This window comes from Chelmon rostratus, chromosome 10 (assembly GCF_017976325.1).
Source record: "Chelmon rostratus isolate fCheRos1 chromosome 10, fCheRos1.pri, whole genome shotgun sequence".
Lineage (NCBI taxonomy): Eukaryota > Metazoa > Chordata > Actinopteri > Chaetodontiformes > Chaetodontidae > Chelmon > Chelmon rostratus.
In genome coordinates, this window is record NC_055667.1 from 20,589,832 (window position 1) to 20,616,336 (window position 26,505).

Consider the following 26,505-nt stretch of genomic DNA (forward strand, 5'->3'; position numbering starts at 1 on the left):
GGAAATAGAGCCAGCAGGAAGTTAGCTTAGCATAAAGACCTGCAGCAGGGGGAAACAACTAGCTTTGCTTTGTACAGCGTAATCAAGCCCACCAATTAACATATTTATTCCAAAAATAAATGTGAAAGTAAAATAGCAATTTGTGGTTTTGCAGGGAGTTACGTGCTTGAGGTATTTCTTGACAAGGGACTTACGTAGTTCTGTTGTCCCGTAAAAAAACACTTTAACAAAGGAGTTATGAGTGCTGGTAGGGGGATCTTTTTAACTGGACAGACCTAGGCCAGGCGTTCCCTGTTTCCAGTCTTTATGCTAAGCTAATTGCCTGCTGGCTATAGCTTCATATTTAGCGTGCAGACAGGAGTGCTAAGAATATTCTCATCAAACTCTCAGCAAGAAAGTGAACAAGTGCAGTTCCCAGAATGTCAAACTCGTCCGTCAAATTGAATATTTGGGGATTTGGTTGACTCTTACTTGAACAAAGCAAAGTAATTCACTAGCTACAAGGCCACAGAGGTGGCTGTTGTGTGCAGCATGAACACCCACAGAGAGGGAGGAGGACTAATTTAAGATAATTTAGATAATTAAGATAATGTGATTATCTATAAATACAGACATATAGATACGATAAATGTACAAACATCACTTTGTAGAAAGTATGATTGTTGCCTTACCCTTTAAAACAGAATATTCTGGCAGTATTTTTTCGTACCTCTGTGGTTCTGGGAAGTTAATATAATAGACATGATTGCTTTTCTAATGCAAGAGTGAAAAATGATTCCAGCAGTGATTTGATGACTGAATTAATTTATTCACAGACAAATGATGACATAATTTCCAACACACATTAGCCGTAACTGAGTGAAAACGGGGTCAGGCAGGGTCACAATAACAAATGGCATTAGTGGACGGACGATAAGTCTTTGGTTTGACCAAAAAAACAACAACAATTGTCAAGACCTAGCAACTGGGCTTTCTAAGGCACTTGCATTTTAACGTTAAAAACAGTTGCTGTGCATTTGACAGTGTCATACAGTACAAGACAGGAAATAGTGAATTATGTAAGACACTTTAGAGCATACAAAGACATAACGAAGTGAGGTATAACATCTACTGTATAATTAAACAACGTGTGGTGATGGACAGGCATTCACTGGACGGCAACATAAATGTTAGATAACGAGAATTTCCTCTACGGAAGGCTGTCAATAGGTCTTTGCCCTGAGTGGTTGGCCCTGCCAAAATCTGAATGCATGATCTAGTGCCACATAAACATCGTACAAATATGTTAGAAACTGAATGGCAGTCAAGGGTTGACTAAAACTCAGTGTCATCAACAAATGTTTTCTAAAATCTATATCGAATCATGATCATTCTGATATCCAGTAAAGTCCGGATATCTGTATCAGTGTTTTTAAGTGTTGCTGTCTAGAAAGTGACACCATGCATTCTGATTCCATCCGGCTCGGAAAAAAACTAAAATCTCAGGAAGAAAGAGCTATGTGACACATTGGGAAAGAAAACCCTCAACAGTTAGCACTTAAATTATGTCAGATAACTGAATGTTAAAGACAAAGTGGTCGAACGAGAGATGAACACACAAATGTTATGCAGCCTCTCTACTCGCCGCCTGGAACGACTGAGTTGCATGACAGCTGTGGAGTCAGCGACTGGTCATCCCAAATCCATTTCTGACAGGTAACAGGTGAAAAATGATAATGTTCTTCATTTAGAAGGCACTTGGTCAGTTTCCTGTGTTTACATGTGCTCTGGGTGGTTCTGCAAACAGCTTATGAACTCAGAGACAGGATGGTCCTGATAGCAGATCTGATACACTGCATTGAACAGAGGGAACCTGGGGGAAGGAGGACGTACTGTTGAGTGCAACAATAATGCTTGATGACTCATGACTTTTCTGACCAGCGCTGCGATTCTGTGTGTGTTGTGTTGCTGCTTAACTTACTTGTCAATTAGGTTTTTGTGCTTGAGGATGAGATAGACCTCGGCTGCTGTTGCGGGTCCCTGCAGCTTCTGACCATTCAGCATCTCTTTCTCCAGCTCCTCAATGGACTGAGCAGGAGAGCAAACATGACATGCAGAGGTGTGAACTCTTGTCAAACTGAACTAGATTGCTACCTCATGGTTCCTCCGTTAAACAGTCAAGTTGCAGCTTACATCCATCTCTAGCTAGACTCCTATAATACACAGTGTAGTGAATTAATTCAATAAAAAGTAGTTATTGGCAAAATTAAAGTTATCACTGCATTTATGCATGATTCCAGTAAATAACTCCCAGTGACAAACATGCTGTCTTCACTTAGAGACTATTTTTAAAGAGGAGTAAGAGAGCTTCATCACATATAGGGATTTCATCAGGATGGGGGACAATTATTTTTGCGCTTGGCACACCTATCAAACGCTCTTTTCAACATTATGGACTCCGTGAACGCAGCATTTTCGCTGCTGGTGTAGGTATGGGGTACTATACGTTGGAAGGCGTAAGCCTACTGGAGCTCGACTTAGTTTCGGCATGACAGCTAACCGTTAGCATGCTGACAGGTTCTGTCAGAAAGCCTGAAGCCTCACAGCCTCTGATGCCTGTGACTCATCGGCTGGCAACGGCACACTGATTGACTGACAAACAGACAAATCAGTGTTGAATTCAGATGTGTGGTGAATTGTTTACATTTTTATATTGGGTTAGGTAATAATGAGTGGGACAAAACATGATAAATGCTTATGTAACTGCTCCAAACAAGCATACCATTATAATTATTATTTTAATTGTAGTGTGTAGCACCCTATCAGAGATTGTCACTAAGCTGAAATAGTTCAAAGGTAATTGGAGTTGAAATAGTATTTGAAGTTATTATCTTTTTTTCTTGAAATTTGTTTGTGAACCATCACTATCTTACCTTATTCTACCATATATGACCAGTTTTGTCTTGTATCTCCATGCTCTGTTTTTAGCAGACAAACACACAATCATCAGCTTTGTCTGCTAAATCTGACTTGTTCCGAATGTCCTGGACATGTTTCCTTCTCCCAGAAAAAAAGTATTTGAAAATCTAAGCTCTCACCTTCCTTGTCTTCACGAAAGCTTCAGCTACTTTGCGGTTGCGGCCCCCGTAGCAGGTCGTGATGAGGTCGGCCACGCCGCAGCTCTCCAGGAAGGTTGCCGAGGACACGGGCCCAGCAGTGCAGAAAATGCGAGCGAAGGCAATCATCTCCATCAGGCCCAACCTGATCACTGCTGCCTTCGTGTTGTCCCCGAAGCCCAGACCGTCACAGAAACCTGCCCCAACCGCAACGATGTTCTGAAGGACGGACGAGGAGAAGCGTAAGTAGACGCATTAAGGATGCAAACTACCCGGGGGATAGAACGCCATTCAAATACTAATGAATTAATTAATAATTTCCAATTAAATTTGGAGAATTAGCAATAGTACATCTCTCTAAGCGTTTAGAGTTTGACTAAGGTGAAACTTAGTAAACCCCACCCACATTTTTTACCCTCCCACACCCAAATCTCTGAAGACGTAATTGTATAGATTAGTAAACTGGACGAACTTCACTGAATCACATGGACACGTAGCCTCAAACAACACTGTCTCTTCACCAGGTGATTGCGAACATTAAACCAGGTTCATGAAGCATCTGCATCTAATTAATTAAAATTTTCATTTCTAATTTGTTACACAGAATTTAGGGTCTTACATCTATTAAAATATCATTATATTTCATTTAAAGTATATGAAGACTTTGAGATGATAAACATAAAATGGCTTTTAACTCACAAATGACACAACCTGAAAAATATTCCATCCTCCATATGCATGCCAAATTAAACATAAATCTGGAAATACTGTGCTAAATGGCAGCACTTTGTCTACTGAGGCAGACTTGACACTTTTCACAGCAGTGAATAAAATAAACATTGTGCCTTTAAATATTGTAAGTACACTGCTTTATATTTTATTCAACATTTGGACTTGGCCATGCATCCCAGAGACAGATTTCTTCAATCAGTGCTGCTGCTTAGAGACCAAACTACATGTCACTCTCTGTGATTTGTCCGCATTCTTTTACTGGCAGTATAATCTTGTGTTTATAACCAGGTAGTTTAACTTTTACAAAGACAGATCTGTCAGGACTGGAGTGGAGGAATGTAACTAAGTGCATTAGTATTTTGTCTGACTTTTTGCCCAGTGTACAAAGACGATTGCTGAATTGACACTTGTTGAAAGTGGCTAAGCTAATTTTCATTTTGCACAATAGTAATCTTAGCAAACTGCTATTAAAGTTCAAATGTAAGAACTCCCCATTCCTGCGTGCAGCCATGTCTTATAATAAAAACTCACCTTCAGGGCTCCACAGATTTCCACCACATCGTATTCTTCTACTACAGTAACTCGGAAGTTATTAGTCTGCATGAGCTCCTTCAGCAGAGCCCCGTGGGCTTTATTCTTACATCCTGGAAGCGGAAGAAACAACCTGGTTTAATTTTTGACTTGTTGTGGCAGTCACCGCCATTTAAAACTAGAAGAATTTTAATCAAGAGTCGTGATTAAAACGCTGGCTTTGCATCTTTGAGAGTACAGCTGTAATTCCTCAAGGCTTCAAACAAGTTACCTTTGCCTGCTCTGATCCAACAAATACTAATCCTGTCAGAGCAGGCTGGTGTTCCAACACACTAATAGTAAATCTCACGAAGCATGCTGTGCACATCAAGGAAATGCCAAACTGAACCAGCCCACTCTGTCATTTACACAGCAACTGCGAAGCAGATTGAACTTTCACCTCCATGCTGACGATGCAGAAAGCTTGAGAACACGAACTGCAACAAACAGACTTGCAGCTTCAAGGTTTAAACCTACTTATCACAACTTTAACTCTTGATCAAAGTGCAACTATGTCCAAATTATGCAAATCACAATAAAACAATCCTATTCCAAGCAACACTGATTAGACTAACCAATGGTGGTCTCACAAAACTTCTCATCAGCAACCTCATTGGCAATGTTAGCCCCCATCAGCACGCTCATGGTGATACCGAGCTTCTCCTGGATCACATCAGAGATGAGTTTAAGTCCATTGGGCCCTTCGTCAACACCCTGGAGGAACAAAAACACACACACGAGTAGTGTATTTCCATTAGACCATACCATACCAGGCTTACGGCTGCTTTACCCGGCCATAGACGATTATAATAATGCGGCACAAGCAGCAAAGTCGAACCTTGATGAGCGATATCCCCACGGCATCATTCTTTATCTTGCCCTTAATGGTGTCACACACTTTCCCAACAAACTGGTGCGGGATCACAAACACCAAAATGTCAGCATCACTGGACGCCTCCACCAGGTCTGGAACGGCCAGCTGAGGAGGGAAGGATGATGTAAAACAACCATTAAAGTGATGATACAACAGTGGTCATAATAAAAAAAAAAAACAACCCAATAATCTATTATGGAGACTGTGATGGCGGAAGCTCTTTAAGGCAACGGGAACAAATGCAGATACAAAGCGTAATGTGTCTGTACAGAACACATTATGCAAAAAATACCACAAAATACTCAACATTTTGGGACTATATTACGTCCATGCACAGGCAGAAGCATTTCGTTACAGTAAAATGGTGAGAAACCAACAGTTTCTTACCACATTTGCTGGTAGTTTGTGCCCAGGGAGGTACTTCACATTTTCATGGTCAGTGTTGATTATTTCAGTCAGCTTGCGCCCGTTCACCATCTCCTCAAACACCCACATTTTAACGGTGCTGTCAAATTTTGAATTGTGAGCAGCATTGAAGCCCACTATCTTGGCGATGGCAGAACCCCTGTCGTGTTAATAGTTACAGGTTAGTATTCAAGTTACATAAGAAATCGTGTTACAATTCACACTGCATTTAAAATGAGTGCAAACTCAAAGTAACATGGGGCCAAGACACAGTCAGAGGGGCCAAGACACAGTCAGAGGGCCCAGAAGAGATCTGCTTTAGCTGAGGTGCTTGAAATGATGCAACATCCAGCGACTTTGCCTTTTAAGTGTTGATGTTGAACATTTCAGAGTTATAACCATTGCATGACTGCTGGTGTGATGACCTTGTCATTACTTATCATGACTCCCCACCTGTTTTCTACTGGCTCACTTTGAAGTTGCTGTACTTTGATTATCAACTGCTGTTGAACAGGATGACCTGGCAAGCTACACTCAAGATAAGCTGAAATATGCGGCTATCTACCCTGAATACTTTGCGATGAATCTAGTATGGAGACGACACTGCGCCAAACTCCATTGACAAAAAGAAAGATTTTATTTGCTTTTATCAGCAACGTTACGTAAGGTTTAAAGTGATGTTGAGGCATTCTTTTACTACACCATCAATCAGACATCAATTCCGTATTAAAAGAATGCATACAGTAAAAAATGCGTTTATTAATCTTCGAATTGGATTTCTCTCCAACTACAGCTACCATGCTACAATCCTACAGTGTATAATGAGGTTTTAATAAATAAAAGGAATCCGTGTCGTCGATAAACCAAAGCCACATACCGAATTTACAAGAAGACTCTAAAGATTCATTCATGCCCTGAAATTACTTTTTACTACCGTGAGATTTTGAAGTTAACGAGGTCACTTTAAACTACCCGACTGCTGAATGGAGTTTGGCGTTTGGTTTCACCCAGAGAGAAGCTGAGGGCTTCTGTTGACAAGAAAGCGAAGTAATGCCCAGTGTAGATTGGTGATTTAGATGATGGCTGCAAAATAACATTAATATATAATATTTCTGCTCTACAGAGGCTAAGAAGAGTGAGCTAAGCTAACATGCTGCTGACACAGTGTGGCTGCCTGACCATAAAATCCCATTAATCGTGACTGACATGTGGCCAGCTTTCAGTGCACTCAGCCAGATTCATGTGTGTGACTCTAATCAAGATTAAGAGAGACTCGTGTTCCAGCTAACGCAGCGTTGTATGTTAGCAGTTAATGGTATAAAGCCTGTAAATCAAACTTAACGTTACCAAGAAAAATGCAGCTAGTTAACGTTAGCTGGCTGTTTGCACAGTGATGCTAAGTTGGCTAGCAACGGTGCACCGGCTTGACAAGCAATAGGCAACACACAAAGATGGCAGCGCACTCCAAAGTTATCCACGATTAACACCCGGTCAGTTCACACTTCAATGTATAAACATGTCAACTTGCCAATTTCCAGAGCCGATGATGCAGACTTTCTTCGGAGCTGCCATTGTGAGGAGGTAAAGCGATGAGAGGAGGTGAGTCCGCACTGTGGACCTGCAGGATGGTTATGTAACGGAAACGCACAAACCGAGCTGCCAGCACCGCTCCGGCTTTATTGGCTCGTCCGAGGGCAGACACCGGCCCGCCCATCACAGCAGGGCCGAGCCCAGTCAGCCATTCCTCGACTGGAGGTCAGTAGGCTCAAAGTAAATCGGACAAAAGTCTCCGTGTGAACTCCGTGTTTATTTTGCTTTAGTGGAATAAACCTCTTGATCGTGTGATGGCAGTGTGGCCGAATACAGCACAGCACAGCCTGGCAAGTTACTCAGGCTGCCACTGATGCAAAGTATTGTTCAATGTTCAGGTACTTGTAGCCTAGTATTTACATTCACTCAAGTCCTGTACTGCAGTAATATTTTGAGGTGCTTTACTTGAGTGTTTCAATTTTATGCTACTTTATGCTTCTACTCTACTACATTTGACCAGGAAAAAATACATTTACTTGACAGCTGCAGTTACTAGTTACTTTACAGATTAAGATTTTACAAACATAACATTAGATCAGTGTTTAAAATATGGCTCTGTGCCACAGATTAAACTACGCAGCAGTCTATAAAAATTAAGTTAAAATGTGGCTTACATGTTGCAGCACATTTTGCTTAAAATACTTCACTACTTTGAATGCTGGACTTTTACTTGTGATGGAGTATTTTTGTTGTAAGGTATTGCTACTTTAATTTTAATACTGCTCTCACTGTAATCAAATATAATTTGTATGATCATATGAATTTATGAGAGGGACCATTCCGTTTTATGAATACTTTTACTTTTAATACTTTTGATACTAGAATACTACTTAAATACACTTTTGTGTGCAGGACTTATACTTATATTTGAGTATTTTTACATTGTGATATTACTACTTTACTTAAGTAAATGATCTGAATACTTCTTCCACCAATGGTTACTCTACACTCAGAGACAGTTTGTAAACTCACCATTCAGTCCTTGAACTTGTTCTGCACTGCTTTCCCTTTGTGTGTCTGATGCTGCTGGAGAAGGTTATTGCAACAAGGTTCCCACAGTACAGTCAGATTTGTCATTTCAGAAAACATCTTGGCAAAGCTAGATCCTGGGGCCTCTGAAAGAATAAAACAACCCTAGGTAAAGTTTACTTTACTTGAATATTTAATAGTGATGCTCCATAATACTTGTAAATTTCCCCTACATTTCAGATGGAAAATTTTTCTCCACCAAATTTCTTTTTCTAGTCATAGTTAGCAGTTACACCGCAGATTCAGAGTTTATACACAAAACATGTTATCGGCATCAACACTCAGTTGCCAGTTTATATTGTAAAGACTTTTTCAGTAGCCTGGTAAAGTAACTTTGGCAATGTTTCTTTGATAAAAAAGGCGGTTTGTGACCTTGTTAAAATGACAAATAGAATTTAGGCCTGAGTCTAAAATCCCTCTGAGCTCTGTAACAACTGAACAGTTGTGTATCATCTGCCTAACCGTGATATCTGACATCATGAGGTTGCTCAGAGTGAGTATGTACAGTATTAAAAAAAGAGAAAGAAAATAAAAAAGGACCCTGAGTACATCCTTGAGGAACACCTAATTGGACTGAAAAAAAATAAAATCCCTCCAAACAAGCATAAAAACCAGTCAAGCACATCACTGGAGGGAGCCTGACATTTCTCAAGTCTGTAGACTAAAACGCCATGATCAGTTGTATCAGATGGAACACTCATCTAACAGAGTGAAGACAGACACATTATCAAGATTCAAGGTTCAAGGTTGAGCTGTATGTCATTATACAACACAGGATTGCACAATGGAATACAGTTGTAGCACTTTCCATGCTACATGCACAAAACACGTATCAACAAATTTTTACATTTTTTGGAATATTTATTCACAAATATTTCAAATTAGAATAAAATTAAACAACAAAATAGACAATAAAATATAACAAAGTATAGAAATAAAAGTAGCACAAAAAGAAGTCATAAAAAAGAAAAAACTAAATTATATTTGCAAGGAAGGTATACAGCTACATATATATATGTATGTATGTATGTATGTGTATATATATATATATATATATATATATATATATATATATATATATATATATATATATATATATATATATATATATATACAGACACTATTCCACACACAAAAAATATGGAAGTTATGGTGAAAAAAAACTTACGGAATATGCATAAGTAGACCACAATAACAGAGCAGTTCAATGTAAATTCCCAGGTGCAGTGTAATGTATAGAGCAGTGTGCAATCTAAACATGAATGTAGATCTGAGTAATTTATTTACTGTGTAGAGTGCAGAGGATGTTGTGGAGTGGAGGAGTCTCAGCCTGAGGGAAGGAGCTGCTCAGTGGTCTGGTGGTGCAGCAGTTGATGCTTCAGTATTTTGCCAGACAGCAGCAGTCATCACTGATGATTGGCTGTGATGTTCTGGGCTGTTGTAATCACCCACAGAGCTCTCCTGGCCTGGGCCAGTCTGTGATGTTTTCAGTCAGGATAGTTTCCACCACTCCTCTGTAGAAGTTAAAAAGTAACTTCTTTACCAGGGTGGATATGTGTGAAGTTTTCTGTGATACTGATTGCCAGGACAACAATTAACAATTTACTTGCTCCACCTTTGCTCCACTGATGTAGACTGTGGATTTTTTGCCTCCTTTTTCCTAAAAACAACAATCAGCTCCTTAGTGTTGTTGACTCCGAGCAGTGGGTCTCTCTGTTGTTTGAAATCTGGCCGATGATGGTGGTGTTGTCTGAAAACTTTGCAACAGAGTTCTCTCCATGTCAGGTGTTGCAGTTGTGGGTGTACAGAATGAACAAGTGGGGGCCAAACACACAGCCCTGAGGGGCTCCAGCAGCAGAGTGGAGGTGGTGTGACCGCCAGTCCGAACTGTCTGTAGTCTCTTTGAGATGAAGTCCAATATCCAGTTGGAGATCGTAATGCTCAAGCCCAGAGTGCTGAAAGCTGTTTCACTATTATGATTGGTCCAGTGACCAGACTACAAATTTCCTTATAAATCATTGGTTTTCAGATGAATTGCAGTTTAATACAGCAGCCCTGTGATCAATGAAACTGTTTTAGATCAACTTTGTTATCATTCTGGGGGATGTAGTTTGTTGTGCTGTTGATTGCATTGTGTTGTATTATGGGTTGTCCAACCCAATTATATCAATAGGAGCAGACTAAATACTGGAAACACCTCTCATGTTGACATGCTAAAACTCAACTGGCAACTAAACTACCTAATAGTATAAAAACGCCACCTCCACCACCTACAACATTAAAATGCTGCTGACATGTTACAGCACATTTTTATTTTTGATCGTATGGTATTGCTATCTTAACTCACTGTACTGTAGCACTGTGGATTTGCCTGATTAGTGGCCCACAAACCTTTCTATTTAATGTCTCCTCCTTGTTTCCTCCACAGCACACTCTCACACTCACTCTGCAAAATATAGCCAGCACATTAAAAGTGAAAAGAGCAACCACAGAAAGATTACTGTGGGGGAAATTATTTGGTCTGGAGGGCTCAAACAAAAGAGGACCTTGTTGCGTAAGAGTTGGAACAACTAAGAGAAGAGGGGATGTAGGAAGGAACAAAACTTCACATTCAGCAGTCTGGTTTCTATGAGCAAGCACAAACGGAGAAAATACAGCTTACTTTTGTGAAAAGGGGGTTTGCAGCCAGAGTTTTTTTTTTTGTTTTTTTTTTATATCTCTAATACAAACATTAGTATCACAAAGTCACAAGGGTTTCCTCATGTGATTACATTTGAGTCACTGAGCCAAGCTACAAGCTCTGTGAGGCTGTACTCTACTCAGGCACAGGGGCACTTTAAGCTACATGCTAATGTTAGCTTTTAGCACTTAGCACAAAGTGCAGCCGAGGCTGATCGGAATGTTTTGCAGGTGTTTGGTCATATTTTACCTGATGATAGTGCTAAACAAAAAGTAAGGGAATCTAACAGCCCTCTGGCCTGCATGGTCATGTCTAGTTTGTTCTTCTCTTGCAGGCTCATGTAATTGGTAGGCAGGGCTGTAGACTTAGGCTGACTGGGAGCACCAGTTCTCCCAGTTGAAAAACTGGCACTTTAGCATTCTCAGGGAGACTTTCTCCATTCGTTTTGCTGATTCACACCAACAGTCTTGTACCACATTTTCCACATATCCAATCACTTACACCACTGACTTTACTGCCATCCACATCTCTTTTGCATTTTTTTTTTGCAAATAAACTCACTTCATTTAAATGTCTCTGTTTGGTGTCTCTACCTTTTTTTTTTTTTTTTTTTTGCATGGCCCGTTGAGCTGATCCTGATGACAAATTGGGGGCTCATCCTAAGTGGACAGGCCTGCCTACCAATTACAAGAACCTCCAAGAGAAGAGCAAATGAGGCACAAGCAGAAAGGCCAGAGGGCTGTCACACCAACATCACTACAATTCATCCTGAGGGGGGACACAAATTTTTGTGGCAAACCACATTTTACTCAAATCCACAAATGTGAACCTCATGGTGGCACTAAAGGAAAAGTCAAGGGATCCCCAAAGTACTTACAATACATCATCTGGGAACCATGGGTACCTGTAAGAAAAAATTAATGGAGACAGATCAATAAGTTCTGATATTTCATGTAGGACCAAAGCAGTGGGCCGGCTGATATTGCCATCTGGGGAGCCACACCGCTAGCATGGCTGAAAATGCACTGCACAGATTGACACACAGTGAAAGGAAAGCCTCATTGGTTCAGAGCCCAAACAGAAGTGCAGACTGTCCTACAAAACCGTGGCTACTGCTTGTGTGTTCCCCCTCTAACCCACAACATGACCTCAAATGATGACACAGAAGACCTCGATGTGAATAAAAGTTACATAAAGTTAGCATTTAATCTTTAATATAACAACTGCTTCAAGTCCATTATTTATGTATACATCACCAGACTAAAGTAATCATCCTTTCATTTCTAAAATGAAAATGGAAAGTCAAAAATGAGGGCAAAAGTAGAACAAAACCTGAAAGCATGGCGGCAGGAGGGCAGAGATGCATGACCTCATGCAGTGGATGCTTAAAAACAACAATCCAGCTGTTAATTTTTGTTTACTGATGAATACAGTATAAGCAGCTGTCACTGCAGCAATACAAAAGAAAGAGGAAACAGCCTCATACTAATACTCTTTGATAAATATACTTTTCATATGTACAGAAAAACTGAGACACGCAGCTAGTCTATAGAAAATAAATACGACAAATACAACATTAGACAGGTCAAACTACTCTAATACAATGAGATTATCATCAATAGTCGTTGCAATATTTACACTACATTACAGTTGATGGTATGATTGTGCTTGACTATAACACTACACAGCTACACGCTATACAATTCCCATCTCCCATAATACAGAGCTCAATGGGAATGAGTGCAAGTAGATGAACTCCAACAGAATATTGTAAAATGGTTTGATTTTTGTAAATGGTCAGAATAGAGACAGCGTATGAGACAAACCGTGAAACATGCACATGACATGTTTATAGCCTAAGCGATAACAGATACAGTGTTTTGGATACGAGGGCAGCATTTCCAGTTTTCCTTTATCAGCTTCTGAATGAACACACGTGGCTGAATACATGCTCACAATGCACAGCCAGACACTCAGACAGACGATGACACGAACTGCAGTCGGACGTGCGGGTTAACTGTTCATCGATGGACCACATTTAAGACACCTACTGTATAGTGGCACATGCAACGTAGAGCCCTAGAAGATGGCAAAACACATTCAACAGTTAGTTAGTTATACCCATTGATTTAAGCTTGCCATGTTAACACACCAGAAGGTAAAGTCCCTTAAATGTGATGAAAGCATCTGTATGTTTCCTACATGTAAAAATGTATGACATTCCCTCATATCAGCGTATTGAAGTCTGTTTTGTACTCCTTCTATATCGAATCTCTTCTGACATCTACAGTATGCAGTGATTGTCACTGAAAGGAAACCATACAGTATGTAGCACCTGGTTGACACGGAAAAGAGCTTTGTAAATATTTGTTCATAATGTGTACATTAAATGCTGTTTCTGTGTATCCATACATGCCTTTTTCATGGTAACATACTTCTTTTAGCTCCTTTACTGTATATTCTTAAAATACTGTTTGCGTTACAAGGCAGAAGTTCAACACTTCGCTCCGTCTAGCGGAGAGTTACATGAGAAGACAGATACCACTCTCATATATGTTAAATATGTGGATACTGCCATCAGCCAGTTAGGTTAGCTTAGCATAAAAACTAGGAGAAGCAGAGAGAAACAGCTAGCCTGGCTCTGTCCGAAGGTAAGAATCCCGATTAATAACGACTCCTCGTGCTTTTACAGAGGAATTATGTGGTGGACTATCGCTGGGCACGGTGACTTCCTGGAGCTTGTTGACACTGTTGGGTTATACCAGGAAGTCATTTGTAAAACACTTTACACTTAAGTTTGCATACAGATGAAACAAATGAGATATAATGTGTTTATTCGTGAGTTTTAAAGATGCTATAGGCAGATTTTGTTATCATTTGACATAGCCACGCTAGCTTATGACGTAGGCAGTTACCTTAAACTAAGCTAAATAAGCTGTAGCTTAAACTAAGCTAACTGGCTACGGGTTATAGCTTCATATTTGACAAAGACCTATGAGAGTGGTATAACTTTTCTCTGAGTTTCTGCCGTAAAGTTTAGATCACAAAAGTTGAACTATTCTGAATTCAGTTCAATACATTGAGGGGTTTCACTGCTACAGCCTTTCTTGTACTCGTATAACCAGTAGCTTATGGTGGCTAATGTTAACAATTGTTAGCAAACTTTAGTTAGATATTGCTGTATATTGGATGTTACTGAGTCAATTTTCTGACTTTATGACTCTCCTACTTGTGGTTCTTTCACACTATGTAGTAGCACTTACCATCCTGGAATGCTCCCACAGGCCTAATTGTGGCCTTTTTCACAGCAGACATGTTGACTTTTCATAGCAGGAAAAAAACACAGCTGAGACTAATAACATCAACAATGGCCCCGTTATATTCCAGTCCAGTGAGCCATGAGAGTGTGACAGTGAGACGGCACAACACCAGGAGCCTGAATCTGAAGCCTCTAAATGGACTTCAGCCATCATTGTTCTTATTATTTACACCTGTGCTTTTCCTGCTGTGCAAGTCAAAATGTCTTCTGTTAAAAAGACCTGCATCTGCTGTTCAGCGAATGTTACTGGGGCTCGCTTTATTGCCAGCTTTTCTGCTCATTTTCATACAAGAAAATGACCTTTTTGTTTTTAATTTGCTTGGCTTGTAAATTCTTCAGGGTGCTGCCACCCTTGCAAGATGAGGTAGTACAGTATATTAGCAAAATGCTCAGGTTTTTACCAAGGGAAGACTGTCATGAGATGAGGTTGGAATGACATGAATATAAAAAGGGAAAGCAAAACAGTCCAGAGCAAAAGAGTGATAAAAAGCAGACCCCAATAAAACTGAAAAGAATGTGTAGTGCTGACATGCAGATTCCTAAAAGACAATTAACTAAAATAATAAAAACACTTGTGAAAATGAACTTGTCACATCTATTATTTTACAAAAAACTCAAATGACAAACACCACCACACAGCTGGGATTCCTAATGCTGATGTACTGAAGAACCGTAGCTTAGTTCATGCCCCCATTTACTGTATCTGTTATTATGTCTTTAAAAGCTGTTTTACGGATGACCATGCAGTTATTCTGACATTTTTGAATTCATCACATGTTGATCACTGGTTTCTGCTGCCCTGTCGTCTGTGTGGCTTCTTCTGACGTCAGCCACATGCTGAGTTCACCTCGTTGCTCACAAACCAGTTCAGACACTTCCTCTGTTGCTCCTGCAGTCTGACAAACTGCAATGAGCAAAGTCCACATATACCGTCCAGGGATAAGAGGGTGCAGCGACTCCGTCCTCACGGCTGCAGAAGCCTAGTGAAAGTTACTGACGTGACACTTGACATCATCTAAGCTCAGCACTGTTCCCTGGTCGTTGTTGTTGTTGTGCTTGTGCTTCTTATCAGAGCAGCGGCACAGCTTGTACTTTATCACCTGAATCAAACAGAGAAGGTCACTGCGATCAACAGCCGTTTCTGGCTCGACAAGGATTGTAGGAAAAGAGAGACAGCATGTATCTGATCAAGGATTGTAGAAATGAGGTCAAGTCTCCACAATGCAGTTTGAAATGTGTCTCATTATTTTTGGATCCGTTTGATGTGAAAGTTTTATTTCCCAAACATGAAGGTCTCAATAGTGTTTCGAAGCCTTTTTCACTGCCAGGAATAAGGGGACAACACTGTCTCTTTTTTGTTGGCCTACATTTAGTTGAATTTAAACGCATTCAGTCTAAAATGAGTAGAATCTGCATATAAAAATACACCATGTGTCCATTTTGTAGCTCTCCTATGGTTGCTAAAACACGCATTCCCACAAAAACAGAGGACATGACTACACAGTCCTTGATGGTAGCTACATCTCTGTATCAAGTACTTACATGCAGCAGGATTATTCTTGTATTTAATCACTTTCCTGAGGAAGTCTCACCTCATAAAGGTAGTCAAAGAGCTCCAGAATGGTGAGTATGCTTGCCCCAATAAAAAGTCCCATCTGACCACCGATATCACCTGGAATTAAAAAATGGAAGCACATGAGAAACATGATCTAATATAGAGACAGACAGTTAGCTCAATATATAATGGAACTCCATAAAGCTGTACCTAAAAGTCCAGCTACTTCATAAGCTTTCTTCTGTTCAATAGTTTCATAATTGAGAGCCTCAAAAAAGATGTCCAAAACCAGGATATTCTCTCTGTGGAGAAAAGACAACTCATTAATATTCCATTTTGGGCTTTAAGTCACCTTATTCAGCATTAATAAGCAGCATAGAAACATTTAATACAAGGTTTACAGAACACTATAATGTGGTTTTAAGCAAATATAGGTGTTAATAAATGTATTTATCAACAACTATAACTCCTCCTGTGAGCAACCATAAGTGTAGGCTGGTGTATAAGCAGATAATGAATGATGATGCAGTTGAAAACAGTTGTCTCATTCATCCAGGTCATGGTACTTGTAAGGTTTTTCCCAAAGGCAACTGGACTTGTTTGAGGTTCTAGAAGTTTTGCCTCTCATCCGAAGGGCTTCTTCAGTTTTAACTGACTGGTGGGAAGTCTCAGGTATTTATCCTCTTGCAGGGTCATGGCCCCGTCTGGCTATCATATGAGTCATTAGGTCACATGGGCCAGGGTGTTAATGGGTCAATAGACTCATAATGGGTGAGTCCTAGTGTGAAGGGATGGGGGTTTTTCTGCCCGACCATCATGCGAGTCATCAGGGTCACCTGACCCTCTTAGTGTGAATGGCTGTTGAGCTGCCTGGGGAGGGGTCTGAGAACAGCATTTTAGGTGGCTGATAAGTGGTGTCCTAGGCCACCCCCTCGGTTCAAAGATGGTCTTTCCAGTTTGACATGGATGGCTTCTTTCACACCTGTTTCAAACCATCTGTCTTCCCTGGCCAGAATACGCACATTACAGGGAACACAAAGGGACAGGGAAGGGACAGGGAAAACAAAAGAGTGAGGACACTCTTTCTCTCACACTCTCTCACTCAGGGGCCATGACCCTGCAAGAGGATAAATACCTGAGACTTCCCATCAGTCCGTTAGAACTGAAGAAGCCTTTTGGATGAGAGGCGAAACGTCTTCTAGAACCTCAAACAAGTCCAACTGCCTTTTAGAACACAGTTGTAATAAAATATGTGTTCATGTGAGAGGTTCTAACTGTTCCTTTTATCTGTTTATAGCTACATTATAGTGACTTAGAAATCACTTATTAAATATTTCTATACTGCTTATAGATGCTAAACAGGGGAACTTAAAGTGAAGTGTTACCCCATTTTAATTTGCTTTGATGAATGAATGCATCGTTATCATCATTATTATTATTATTGTTATGATCATCTTATTGGTAATAGCTTTTCAATATTAGTATATCCCTTTTTTGATTAGTTTTCCCTTTAAATATCTTTATTAATCAAACAATCATGTATGTGACATTTTTTCTTTTTCTTCTTCTTTGAATATGCTTTGCTTTTTCTTCTTCAATTTAAAGCAAAAAATCTATAAACATTTTTAAATTGCAGAAATATGTTTACATGTGCATGTATATAAAAAATAAATAATTACAGGAATTAAAAATGGTTGATCCTTACTTAATATACTGCTCGGATTTGTTGTATTTCTTCGCAAGATATTTCGCAGAGGCCTTGCTGGGGATCTTGACGAAGGACAGCTCTTTGCTGTATCTCGTCATGTTGCACGGCGTCTCGCACACACAGAAATCATTGTCTCTCTCCACCAGGAAATCTGAAGAGAAGAAAACCAGAGCTGAGCTTGACCTTTTGAACAGATCCGTGTGGCTGAGACTTGAAGCTGTCATGAGATGACGTGTGTGTTTGTGCGCTCTTGTTTTTCTATATTTGTGGGGTCCCAACTCTGGAAGCATCATGGGGACTATAAGACTTGGGTTAAGGTAAGGGTAAGGGCTGTTCAAGTGCTGGTTATGATTAGGGTTGGGGTAAGTCTCCAGGAAATTAATGTAAATCTATATAATGTCTTCGCAGTGATAGAAATAAATGTCTGTGTGTGTGTGTCCATGTATTACTCATGTTGTGGGGACATAAATCTGTTCGCACGTTGACATTGTGGGGACTCGCCTTCCTTATGGGGACAAAATGCAAGTCCCCATAAAAAACGATGGAAACACTGTGTGTGTGTGTTTCTGTATCAGTTCCTTAAAGAGTCAGACAAGACGTGGACAAAGGCTTTTTTTCTTACCAAGCGCTGGGTCAGCACATTCTTTGTACAGCTCGGGGGTGCAGTAGGGTGCGTCACCTGGAGCCAAAGCAACACACACTCACATCTATTAACTGTCTTTGAAGTGCCTGCAGTCATTTTTCACTGCAGCATCACTGATGTGACTCTGACACAACATACACAGAGAGCTGTTTCCTACCAGGCATGTGCACCATGCGACAGTTGCAGTTGTCCACCAGGTAGCGTGTTTCGCAGTCGATGCGACAGGCCGTGATGCTGTAACTATCAAAGAAGTCCGAATCCATGGCCGTCACCTTACAGTCTCCCCAGGGCGGAGGAAGATATATCAGCTGCAACAACCACATGTCACACATCAACTCATTAATTATACACAAGCAGTTTCCACACTTATAAATAGTATATGTAGAAAAAATGCATAAGAATTGAAAGTTTTACAAACCATATTATGAAACAACAGCAAATTAAAGCAAATAAACAACAAACATTACATTTCATATGATCAGGATGCTGCCAACTATAGAATAAATCAAGTGTAAAATAGCAAAATCAAATTAAGTTTTATTCTATATCTGTGTAAATACACAAGAGATTGAAAAGACTTCATATGACAATTGTGGATTATTTCACCTTAGATGTTATTTTCATAGTTTTGGCTATCACCCCTTTCAGTAATAACAGCATTGTATTCACCAAGTTAATTGCTGAGATTTAGAAGTAAAGTAATATTGCTAAAACAAGAAGCCCAACAGGTAATGGTAAAACAGATAATACAGGTTTTAGACAAACCTCAAACTGATTTGGAAGAGAAAATGAGGGTGAGCATGTAGTAGATAATGAGTTACTAGAGAACAAACTTGGAGATAATATATCAGTGAATCATTAGGTAATGATTAGTTCATAGATATTTGATTGTCTGACCTCTCATAATTCTTGCCCTGTCAGACTTTGTTGTGGCAATGGTGCCACATTCCCGTACCTCAGCAATTACATTAATGAGTACAATGTTCACATAACCAATATAAATGAAGGCTGTACCGTTGTAATTAACCAATAAACGATACTTTAAACATCCAGAAATCTTTTTTCTCAATCTGACCATGAGAGATGTGATCCTACAAGAGCAGAATATTAGAACAGTTGTGATTATTTCCTGGATCTCCCTCCTTCTGGATTATAAGCCGTTGACTACGATCTACAAATAAACAATGATTAAAATCTCAATCCAAGCTCTTCTCCTGTGTGGCCCTTTGAGGTGGAACGAGCTACCAAACTCGATTCAGCAGAATCTCTTCCTGTCTTCAAAAATCTTCTGAGAGTACTTACTCACCTAATATGCTCTTTCTCCATCTGCCGGTCCTCATCTTTCTCGCTCACTCAAAGGAGAATTTAACAATATTACACTTGTATGTTACTTGATGCACCTGCAGCCTTTGAATGTAGAACTGAGTGCTGAGACACTTCTTCTCAAAGGCGTCCTCTTGATCTACTGTGGCTTGGATTGTTTTTCATTTTTGTGCATCACTTTGGACAAAAGCGTCTGCCAGATGATTGAATGTAAGTGGTTTGAAGTTGCCAGGGCTCAGCTAGAAAAAGCTGATGTCATGTACGTCCTTGCACCAATCAGAATTTAGCATTTGAATCAATACAGGGAGACAGTTGTGAGGTTGTTGCTCGTGTTGCCAGGCCACTGTCAATCAAATCTGATCAACCCACGGCCACACAGTCCTGATGAAGCAGATTAGTTGACTTTTTGAGTCTTAAACTCTTGAAGGACCAGTGTGTAAGATTTAGTGACATCTAGTGGCGAGGTTGCAGATTGCAACCAGCTGAATACCCCTCGCCTCATCCCTACCTTTCCAAGAGTGGTGGAGAACCTATGGTGACTACAAAACTCACGAAAATTGTGAAAATCTCTCTCTAGAGCCAGCGTCTGGTTTGTCTGTTCTTGGCTACTGTAGAAACATGGCCGACAGCATGGATATAAAGAGCTCGGTCTGAGGTAATGAACTGCCAATAGATTCCCATAAATCCTACACACTGGATATTTACTGAATAATAACCAAGGGTGCTTTTTTACAAACTAACTTATGTAGTCATAAGCATTTAAAGAGAATTTATAATCTGAAACTAAGATTTCAGGGGCTTTAACAAATGCCATGTATGACGATGATCAGAGTGCTGCAGTTTGTACCCTCTGTTCCTGGCAGGAAACAAACGTCTGAAACCCGGGTGCCACTCCGAACCCGAGCTGGTCAATGAAGGACGGCTCGTCCTGACTGTGGATTTGAACTTTGACCCCGGCTTCGAATGACGTCTCATCTGCAAGATGTCAAAGTATGTGGCATCAGAGCAACACACTGTGAAAATGAGTGAGACACTTAGAATTGGTTTTGTCTTTGAGTTTCACACTCTGCAGTATTACTCCCCCAACACACACACACTATAAGAAAGTGACAGATAACCACATCTGCCAGACACTGATTGAAGTGAATAATGTCCCTCTCACCTGTTTCTCCCCAGACAGGCAGGTATTCATCCTGCTGAATGTCCAGCATGAGCTCCAGTCCATTACCCATACCTCCCTTGGTGGTGATCAGGGGAGGGCGTCCATCATCGCCGGCATTAAAGGTGTAACACTTCCCGTAGCGCGTGAACACCTGAGAGACACATAAGAGAGGTTTTTTTTTAAATCACATAGCTGCATAGCTGCTAAAGGTTTCTTAACAGTGCTTTTCCACTGGGGGTCAGTGTTTGACTCAGTTTCTGATGTGTGTGTGTGTGTGTGTGTGTGTGTGTGTGTGTGTACGGCAGAGATTGTGCGAGAGAAAATGTGTGACAGAAAGAAAAAGAGGTGAGACAAGGAGAGTGGAAGAGAAAGAGGGAGAAGAGGAAAAAGAGGCCCTCCCGTGGGCTCACAATCAACCCAGGGAGGAGATGGAGACTGGCAGACTGGTGATTTAACATTCCCTCACATGCTCTTTATGGTACTTATAATGGACCTGATGTAACCATGGAGACCAAGCATCCCAGCCAGGAAGACTGTAGCCTTAATTTTTAAGGAAAGCCAAGACACAGATGTTCGACTGAAGCTGTGCGACATCAGCAGACGCACACATGACATGTTTAAAGAGCCATGAGAGCACAATAGACGGGAACATATCAATATGGAGCCGTCTTTGGAGAAGAGTTAATCTTGCATTAAAGCGTTTAGTGTTGTATGAGTCACATAACCGGTGTAGGGAGAGTGAGTGAGAGAGTGGGAGAGCAGGGAGCAACGAAGAGCAAGGATGCAAAGTGGAAGAGACAGAGGGCGAAAGAGAGAGAGAGAGAGGGAGAGGGAGTTTAGCTGCTAACGCTTGGAGCAGGCTATTGTTCAGCGTTATGGCACAGAATGACATATCTATGATTAGAAAGAACAAACCAACCAAGTAATTGTTGAGAAAGAGTTTGGGTCCTGCCAAGGGCAGTTTAAACATTTTGGCCATCTATCAAGTCAGCGAGAGACTGCTGGTTGCAGAGGCAGACATCAATCTGAGTGGGAAAACAAAATCCAGTGCTATCAAGAAAGGCAAATGAAAGGCACGGCAAGCCACAAACAATGTGTGTGCACTCATTTAGACTCATACTGACAAACCTGAAGGCAATGTTTCTTTGAGAGGAAATGTTTGCTTCACGTGAACAAGACTTAACAGTCCACGGCAGCAGATCTGTGAGGCTATACCTAAGGCACCAGTGTACTTTATCAGAACTGCTTGTCATATAGCCCCCCCGTACCACCATTTCTTTAACTTTCCAAAGCCAAACAATCCAAAATTACTTCAAGGTGACAAAGGAGTCAGGGTTTGAACTTCACTCTCAGGCTCTCTTTTTAGTTGGACTGCAGCAGAGCAGCCCAATAAATGCAAAAGTCTGTCCCTGAGTAATGAAGTTTGACCACTTTCCTCATTGGCTGTTGCTCTTCAGTTCTCAGTTAAATCTTCAGGAGGTCTTTGGAGTCAGGCGAGGACAGTCCTCAATTGCGTCCTCAGGAGCATACTGACCACACACGGTCCAGCCTTGTATGTCTCCTAATGCTATTATCAGCGAGCTAACATCCTCACAGTGCTAACATGCTGACGTTTACATGTTTAATATGTTCAACAACTCAAACCTCAAATGTGAGCTTCATGGCGGCGCTACAGGAAAAGTCAGAGGATCACCAAAGTCATTAGGATACATCCCACCTTTAGGTGGCACTAGATGAAAAATCAGGGGATCTCAAAATTTTCCTGGAACCATGAAATTTCATGGCAATCCATTTTATAGTTGTTTGGATGTTTCAGTCTGGGTTGATGTGGTGGTCGGACTGACCAACAGACCTACAACGCCATCCCTAGAGCTAACAGCTAGCATGGCTAACAAACATCCAGCAAACACAGCCTTGGTTTAACCACCCAGTCTTTCTTTTCCTTTCTACGCTCATCAACCTGCTGCAGGTGGCCTTTACTGAACATTCATTCACACTTATTGATCGTTTAACATCTGTAAGAACTGACCAAGCTGTCAGAAAGGCGCTGTCCTGTCTTCACAAATGAAAGCATAAATGTGTCAGATCATACAGTGGCTGCACTTACTGTACCTCATAAATAAATCAGAGATTACATAAACGTTGAATCCATGTGAATGACGGGCGCATGGCGTTCACCAGCATCTTGATTGATACACAGAAGTGAGGAGATGTCAGGTTAGATTTGTTATCTGCCTCTTGTTGAATGCTTGATATTTTGACAGAGGTGGTAGGGCTAAAAACATCAAACATGTATAATGCACAAAGTCCGCACAGCCTGCATACTGTGGCTGCGCGTTCTGCTTGTTATAAAGAATGAATAAATTATTGGTGCACATATGAAAAATGTTCTGTGCAGCGGGAATCATATGGAACATGAGGGAAGTGTTACGACCAGGAGAAATTCTGACTGCTGAGAGTGAAAGTTCAGTTCACTGGTTAAGTGTGACATGTATACACTTTCGACACTCTTTTGCTGTTATTAAGGTTCTCCAAAAACCCTTTTTTCCCCACAAAATTCAATACATTACTTACTGACTGCAGCTCACACTGGCTATAAGCTTCAGAGCTCTGTGATCAATAAAGCTGTCACTCACACATAATTTCCCATGTATTGAAAAGCACTCAGCAGAGCTCTACTGTAATTAATCATTATGCACATAATTATGCATATCTGTTTTTAGAGCTGCATCAGATTTTCAAAGAATCTCTAAATCAAACCCGTGCACTTTCCCATCCATTTAGCGAGGTCTTCAGTCTCGCAATCTGCCCGCCGCTAAAAGACGTCTCAGCAGGATAAGTTCAATCCATTAGTGCTCTGTTGTTTTATGGCAATGTTTTCAAAGACTTTAAAGCCGTCTTGGCTAAGTGCAAACACTTTCACTGTTTTTATAGTGTACACTTAAACAGCTATCACAGGGAAAATGCTATTTAAATGCAACAGCGAGCAGACAGCAGCCCACGGTGACCAGCACTAAAATATATAGGCTACACATGTGATGCGTCCTATTGCGCAGCCTGTGTAATTTAGGACTGTAATCCGATTTCAGTTGACCTGGAAAAACTATACTGAGTACCTTCATACATGAATAAACTTCATGAAAATAAATAAGGGATTAATATTAATAAGACTAAGAGTCTACAGCCATGCTAGGAGCTCTGTGAGGCTGTACTTAGATGCAGTGAGGCTGAAACAAAATATGAACATCAGCATGCTGACACACTCGCAATGGCAGATGTTTAACAGGTTTACCATGCTGACAATTGCAGCTTAGCATGCTAGCTTTCCAAGTTCTCATGATGATCACTAAACACAAAGCAAGCATTCTGTCATAAAATTGGAAGTAAAATTTGGACCTGATGACGGTGTTGGAACGTTTAAGGCACAAAGTGAATTTGTGAATCATGTGTCCTTGAGTTAATTGTTCGTTTATCTCCTGTTACATAAATTTGTCAAAAAATAATTTGTAAGAATTTTAATATTAAAATCGCTTTTTTCTTTTAAAACTTGTAAATTCTGACAATAAATTATAAGCTCAAATGTGATTTGGGGTGACGAGCTAACCCCATCTATTATATAAACCTTACTTGACCATTAGCTAGTTGGTAGCTAGCAGAGCAGTACCCTAGCTGGAGGTTTGTGTTGGATTCTGCTAACAAAAAAAATGCTTACATTTCCAAAGAATGTGGTTTATTCACTTAACCCTTAGCCAATTATCATGGGTGAGGGTGGCGTGGGTGGAGGTGAACCATCCTCTACAGCTCTGTATCGCTCTGTTTTCCTATTTTTGAATGAAAACGAATGAAGCTGGATCACCAAGGTCATCAGGATATATCATCTGTTAACCATGATTGTCTCTACAGAATATATCATGTCATAGCAATCCACAAGTTGTTGAGATGTTTCCTGTCTAGACCAAAGTGGTGGACTGACCAACAAGCAGGTGCCGTTTCTTGAGCCACGCTGCTAGCATGGCCAAAAGCCAGACCCTCCCCCCCCAGCGTGATTATTCAGACAGCCTACAGTGTGTACTAAAACCAAAGAAAAAGATCAGCAAAGCTATAAGCCAACAAAGCCAGTGTAGTGCGCTCTGTGAAGGTGACTGATTACATGTTTACATTGTGATGGGTGATCTTGCCTGATCCCAAATGTTTGTTTGCAGCATAAAATGTAAAAATAATTAGGAAATAAAAGCATCAAAGCCAAGCCATCCCCCTCCTCTGTTTGGTCAAGTATGAACAGCTGACTCACCACGCTAATAACCAGTCTTGGGTGGAACAGGGAGCCAAGCTTAAGAGAAAATAAACTATAAGAAGGGGATTGAAAGCCAGAGGCACAGTTGACTTTGCGAGTGTGTGTAATAATGATGTCCTGCACATGGACTCAAACCCTGAGTCACTGGTTGTCAAAATAAAGAAGTCAAGATGAGAGGCAAACAAGAATAGGTAGAGGCAAACTGCAGGGATCCTCGGGGGGTATAGATAAAAAAAGGCTTCATAAAGAAACGTTTTCCGTAATTAAAGAGATAAGACCAAAGCATTGCCCTGTCAAAACACTACTGAGATACTGTCTGCACAGGTATCGGCCATCTTTGTGCCTGCAGTTGTAAAATACTCAGAAAAGTAAAAACCTACTGCTTTACATTTATATTTATATTTATATTTGATTTGCATTTTCAGCCAGTGTAGCTCTAGGGAGAACAGTCGGTCTGTTGGACCACACTGAAATATTTTACAACTACTGGAAAAACTCTCTACTTGCACAGTATATTTTACAAGTATAGTTTACTCTACAGTAACTTTACCTTCACCTTACGTTACTTCACTTTTCACTGTTAGCTTTGTGCGGATTGTTAACAGTATTAGTAGTTAGTAGTAGTAGTAGTTTATAGCATTGGCCTTATCTGTACCTGCCTGCCCAAGTTGTTTGAAAGAACATTGTACAACAACACAAGGAATGAGTATTTGAAATGCTGCAAACAATAAAATTAAGTTTGCATCTTTTTATCTGAGTAATTAAAAATGGACTAATCAAAGCAATAATGAACAGATTAATTGATGATCAAAATAGCTGTTAGTTGCAGCTCTAGTCAGTATCACACAGCTCACAGTGACACTGCTAACATGTTAATGTTTAGTTATGGCTATTACATTTACAATCTTAGTTTAGTGCATTAGCATGGCAAGGAGCCTACTTAGTCATAAACCAAATTAAAATTTTGACCTGATGGCATAGATGACTTGGCTTTTTTTATGGCAATCTGTCCAATATTTGTTGAGACTTTTAACTCTCAACCTAACTGTGGTTCCAGGGGACCAGTCAAGGGAAAATAATTAGGTATCAAGCATTGTCTCCACAGGCAATGCTTAAATTCTGGTCTTTTCATGGGATCTGGTGACAATAAGAAAAATACAGAATATGACACAATCTGTCCTTTGGATATTTGACCAGTATTCTGCAGAACTGTAAAGAGGCTGAACCACTGTATTTCTCCTGAAGGTCAAAGTCAGAATGATGAGTCGGAATTGATCATGCAAATCAAGACCATCATGTCCATTGCATTGACTGCCGGATGACACCTTGGGGGCGGTGCAGGCTGCAGGGCAGGGCCGCGTAACGATGACCTAATCGGTTCAGACGGCCGGCCCTCCTGACGTTATTGGCAATAGAGGAGAAAACGAGGAAGAAGCTGTTAGGAAAAGCTTTCCAGTGCTTGAGGGAAGAGGGTGTATATCTGAAATCACTTTAAATGTCATAATTCAATATTTCTAGGAAACTAT

General features: G+C 40.5%; 2 protein-coding genes across 2 annotated transcripts in view; both read right to left on the minus strand.

The window, feature by feature from the left end:
- Positions 1 to 793: 793 nt before the first annotated feature.
- LOC121612612 (glycerol-3-phosphate dehydrogenase [NAD(+)], cytoplasmic) lies at positions 794 to 7,325 on the minus strand. Its single transcript, XM_041945623.1, has 8 exons — positions 7,205 to 7,325; positions 5,659 to 5,836; positions 5,236 to 5,376; positions 4,973 to 5,111; positions 4,359 to 4,471; positions 3,078 to 3,314; positions 1,961 to 2,067; positions 794 to 1,852 (listed from the first exon to the last, which is right to left on the minus strand). The coding sequence occupies exons 1-8, from the start codon at positions 7,246 to 7,248 to the stop codon at positions 1,756 to 1,758; spliced, it is 1,056 nt and encodes a 351-aa protein (XP_041801557.1). The 5' UTR covers positions 7,249 to 7,325; the 3' UTR covers positions 794 to 1,755.
- Positions 7,326 to 14,992: 7,667 nt separating this feature from the next.
- Positions 14,993 to 26,505, minus strand: part of LOC121612844 (acid-sensing ion channel 1-like) — a 48,315-nt gene continuing 36,802 nt past the window's right edge. The window contains exons 3-10 of the mRNA XM_041945991.1: positions 20,686 to 20,836; positions 20,371 to 20,498; positions 18,358 to 18,508; positions 18,180 to 18,236; positions 17,555 to 17,708; positions 16,060 to 16,151; positions 15,887 to 15,966; positions 14,993 to 15,394 (exon numbers count right to left, since the gene is read on the minus strand). Coding sequence (XP_041801925.1) covers positions 15,275 to 15,394; positions 15,887 to 15,966; positions 16,060 to 16,151; positions 17,555 to 17,708; positions 18,180 to 18,236; positions 18,358 to 18,508; positions 20,371 to 20,498; positions 20,686 to 20,836 — 933 coding nt within the window. The 3' untranslated portion in view covers positions 14,993 to 15,274. The remainder of the gene's footprint in view (positions 15,395 to 15,886; positions 15,967 to 16,059; positions 16,152 to 17,554; positions 17,709 to 18,179; positions 18,237 to 18,357; positions 18,509 to 20,370; positions 20,499 to 20,685; positions 20,837 to 26,505) is intronic.

Excerpts from the sequence above, each read along its gene's own strand:
- LOC121612612 (XM_041945623.1), bottom strand. The coding sequence starts at position 7,248 with ATGGCAGCTCCGAAGAAAGTCTGCATCATCGGCTCTGGAAATTG. Across the intron at positions 5,837-7,204 it reads ATCATCGGCTCTGGAAATTG|GGGTTCTGCCATCGCCAAGA; the intron begins GCAAGTTGACAT and ends TTAACACGACAG. Across the intron at positions 4,472-4,972 it reads GTTTTGTGAGACCACCATTG|GATGTAAGAATAAAGCCCAC; the intron begins GTTAGTCTAATC and ends TTCCGCTTCCAG.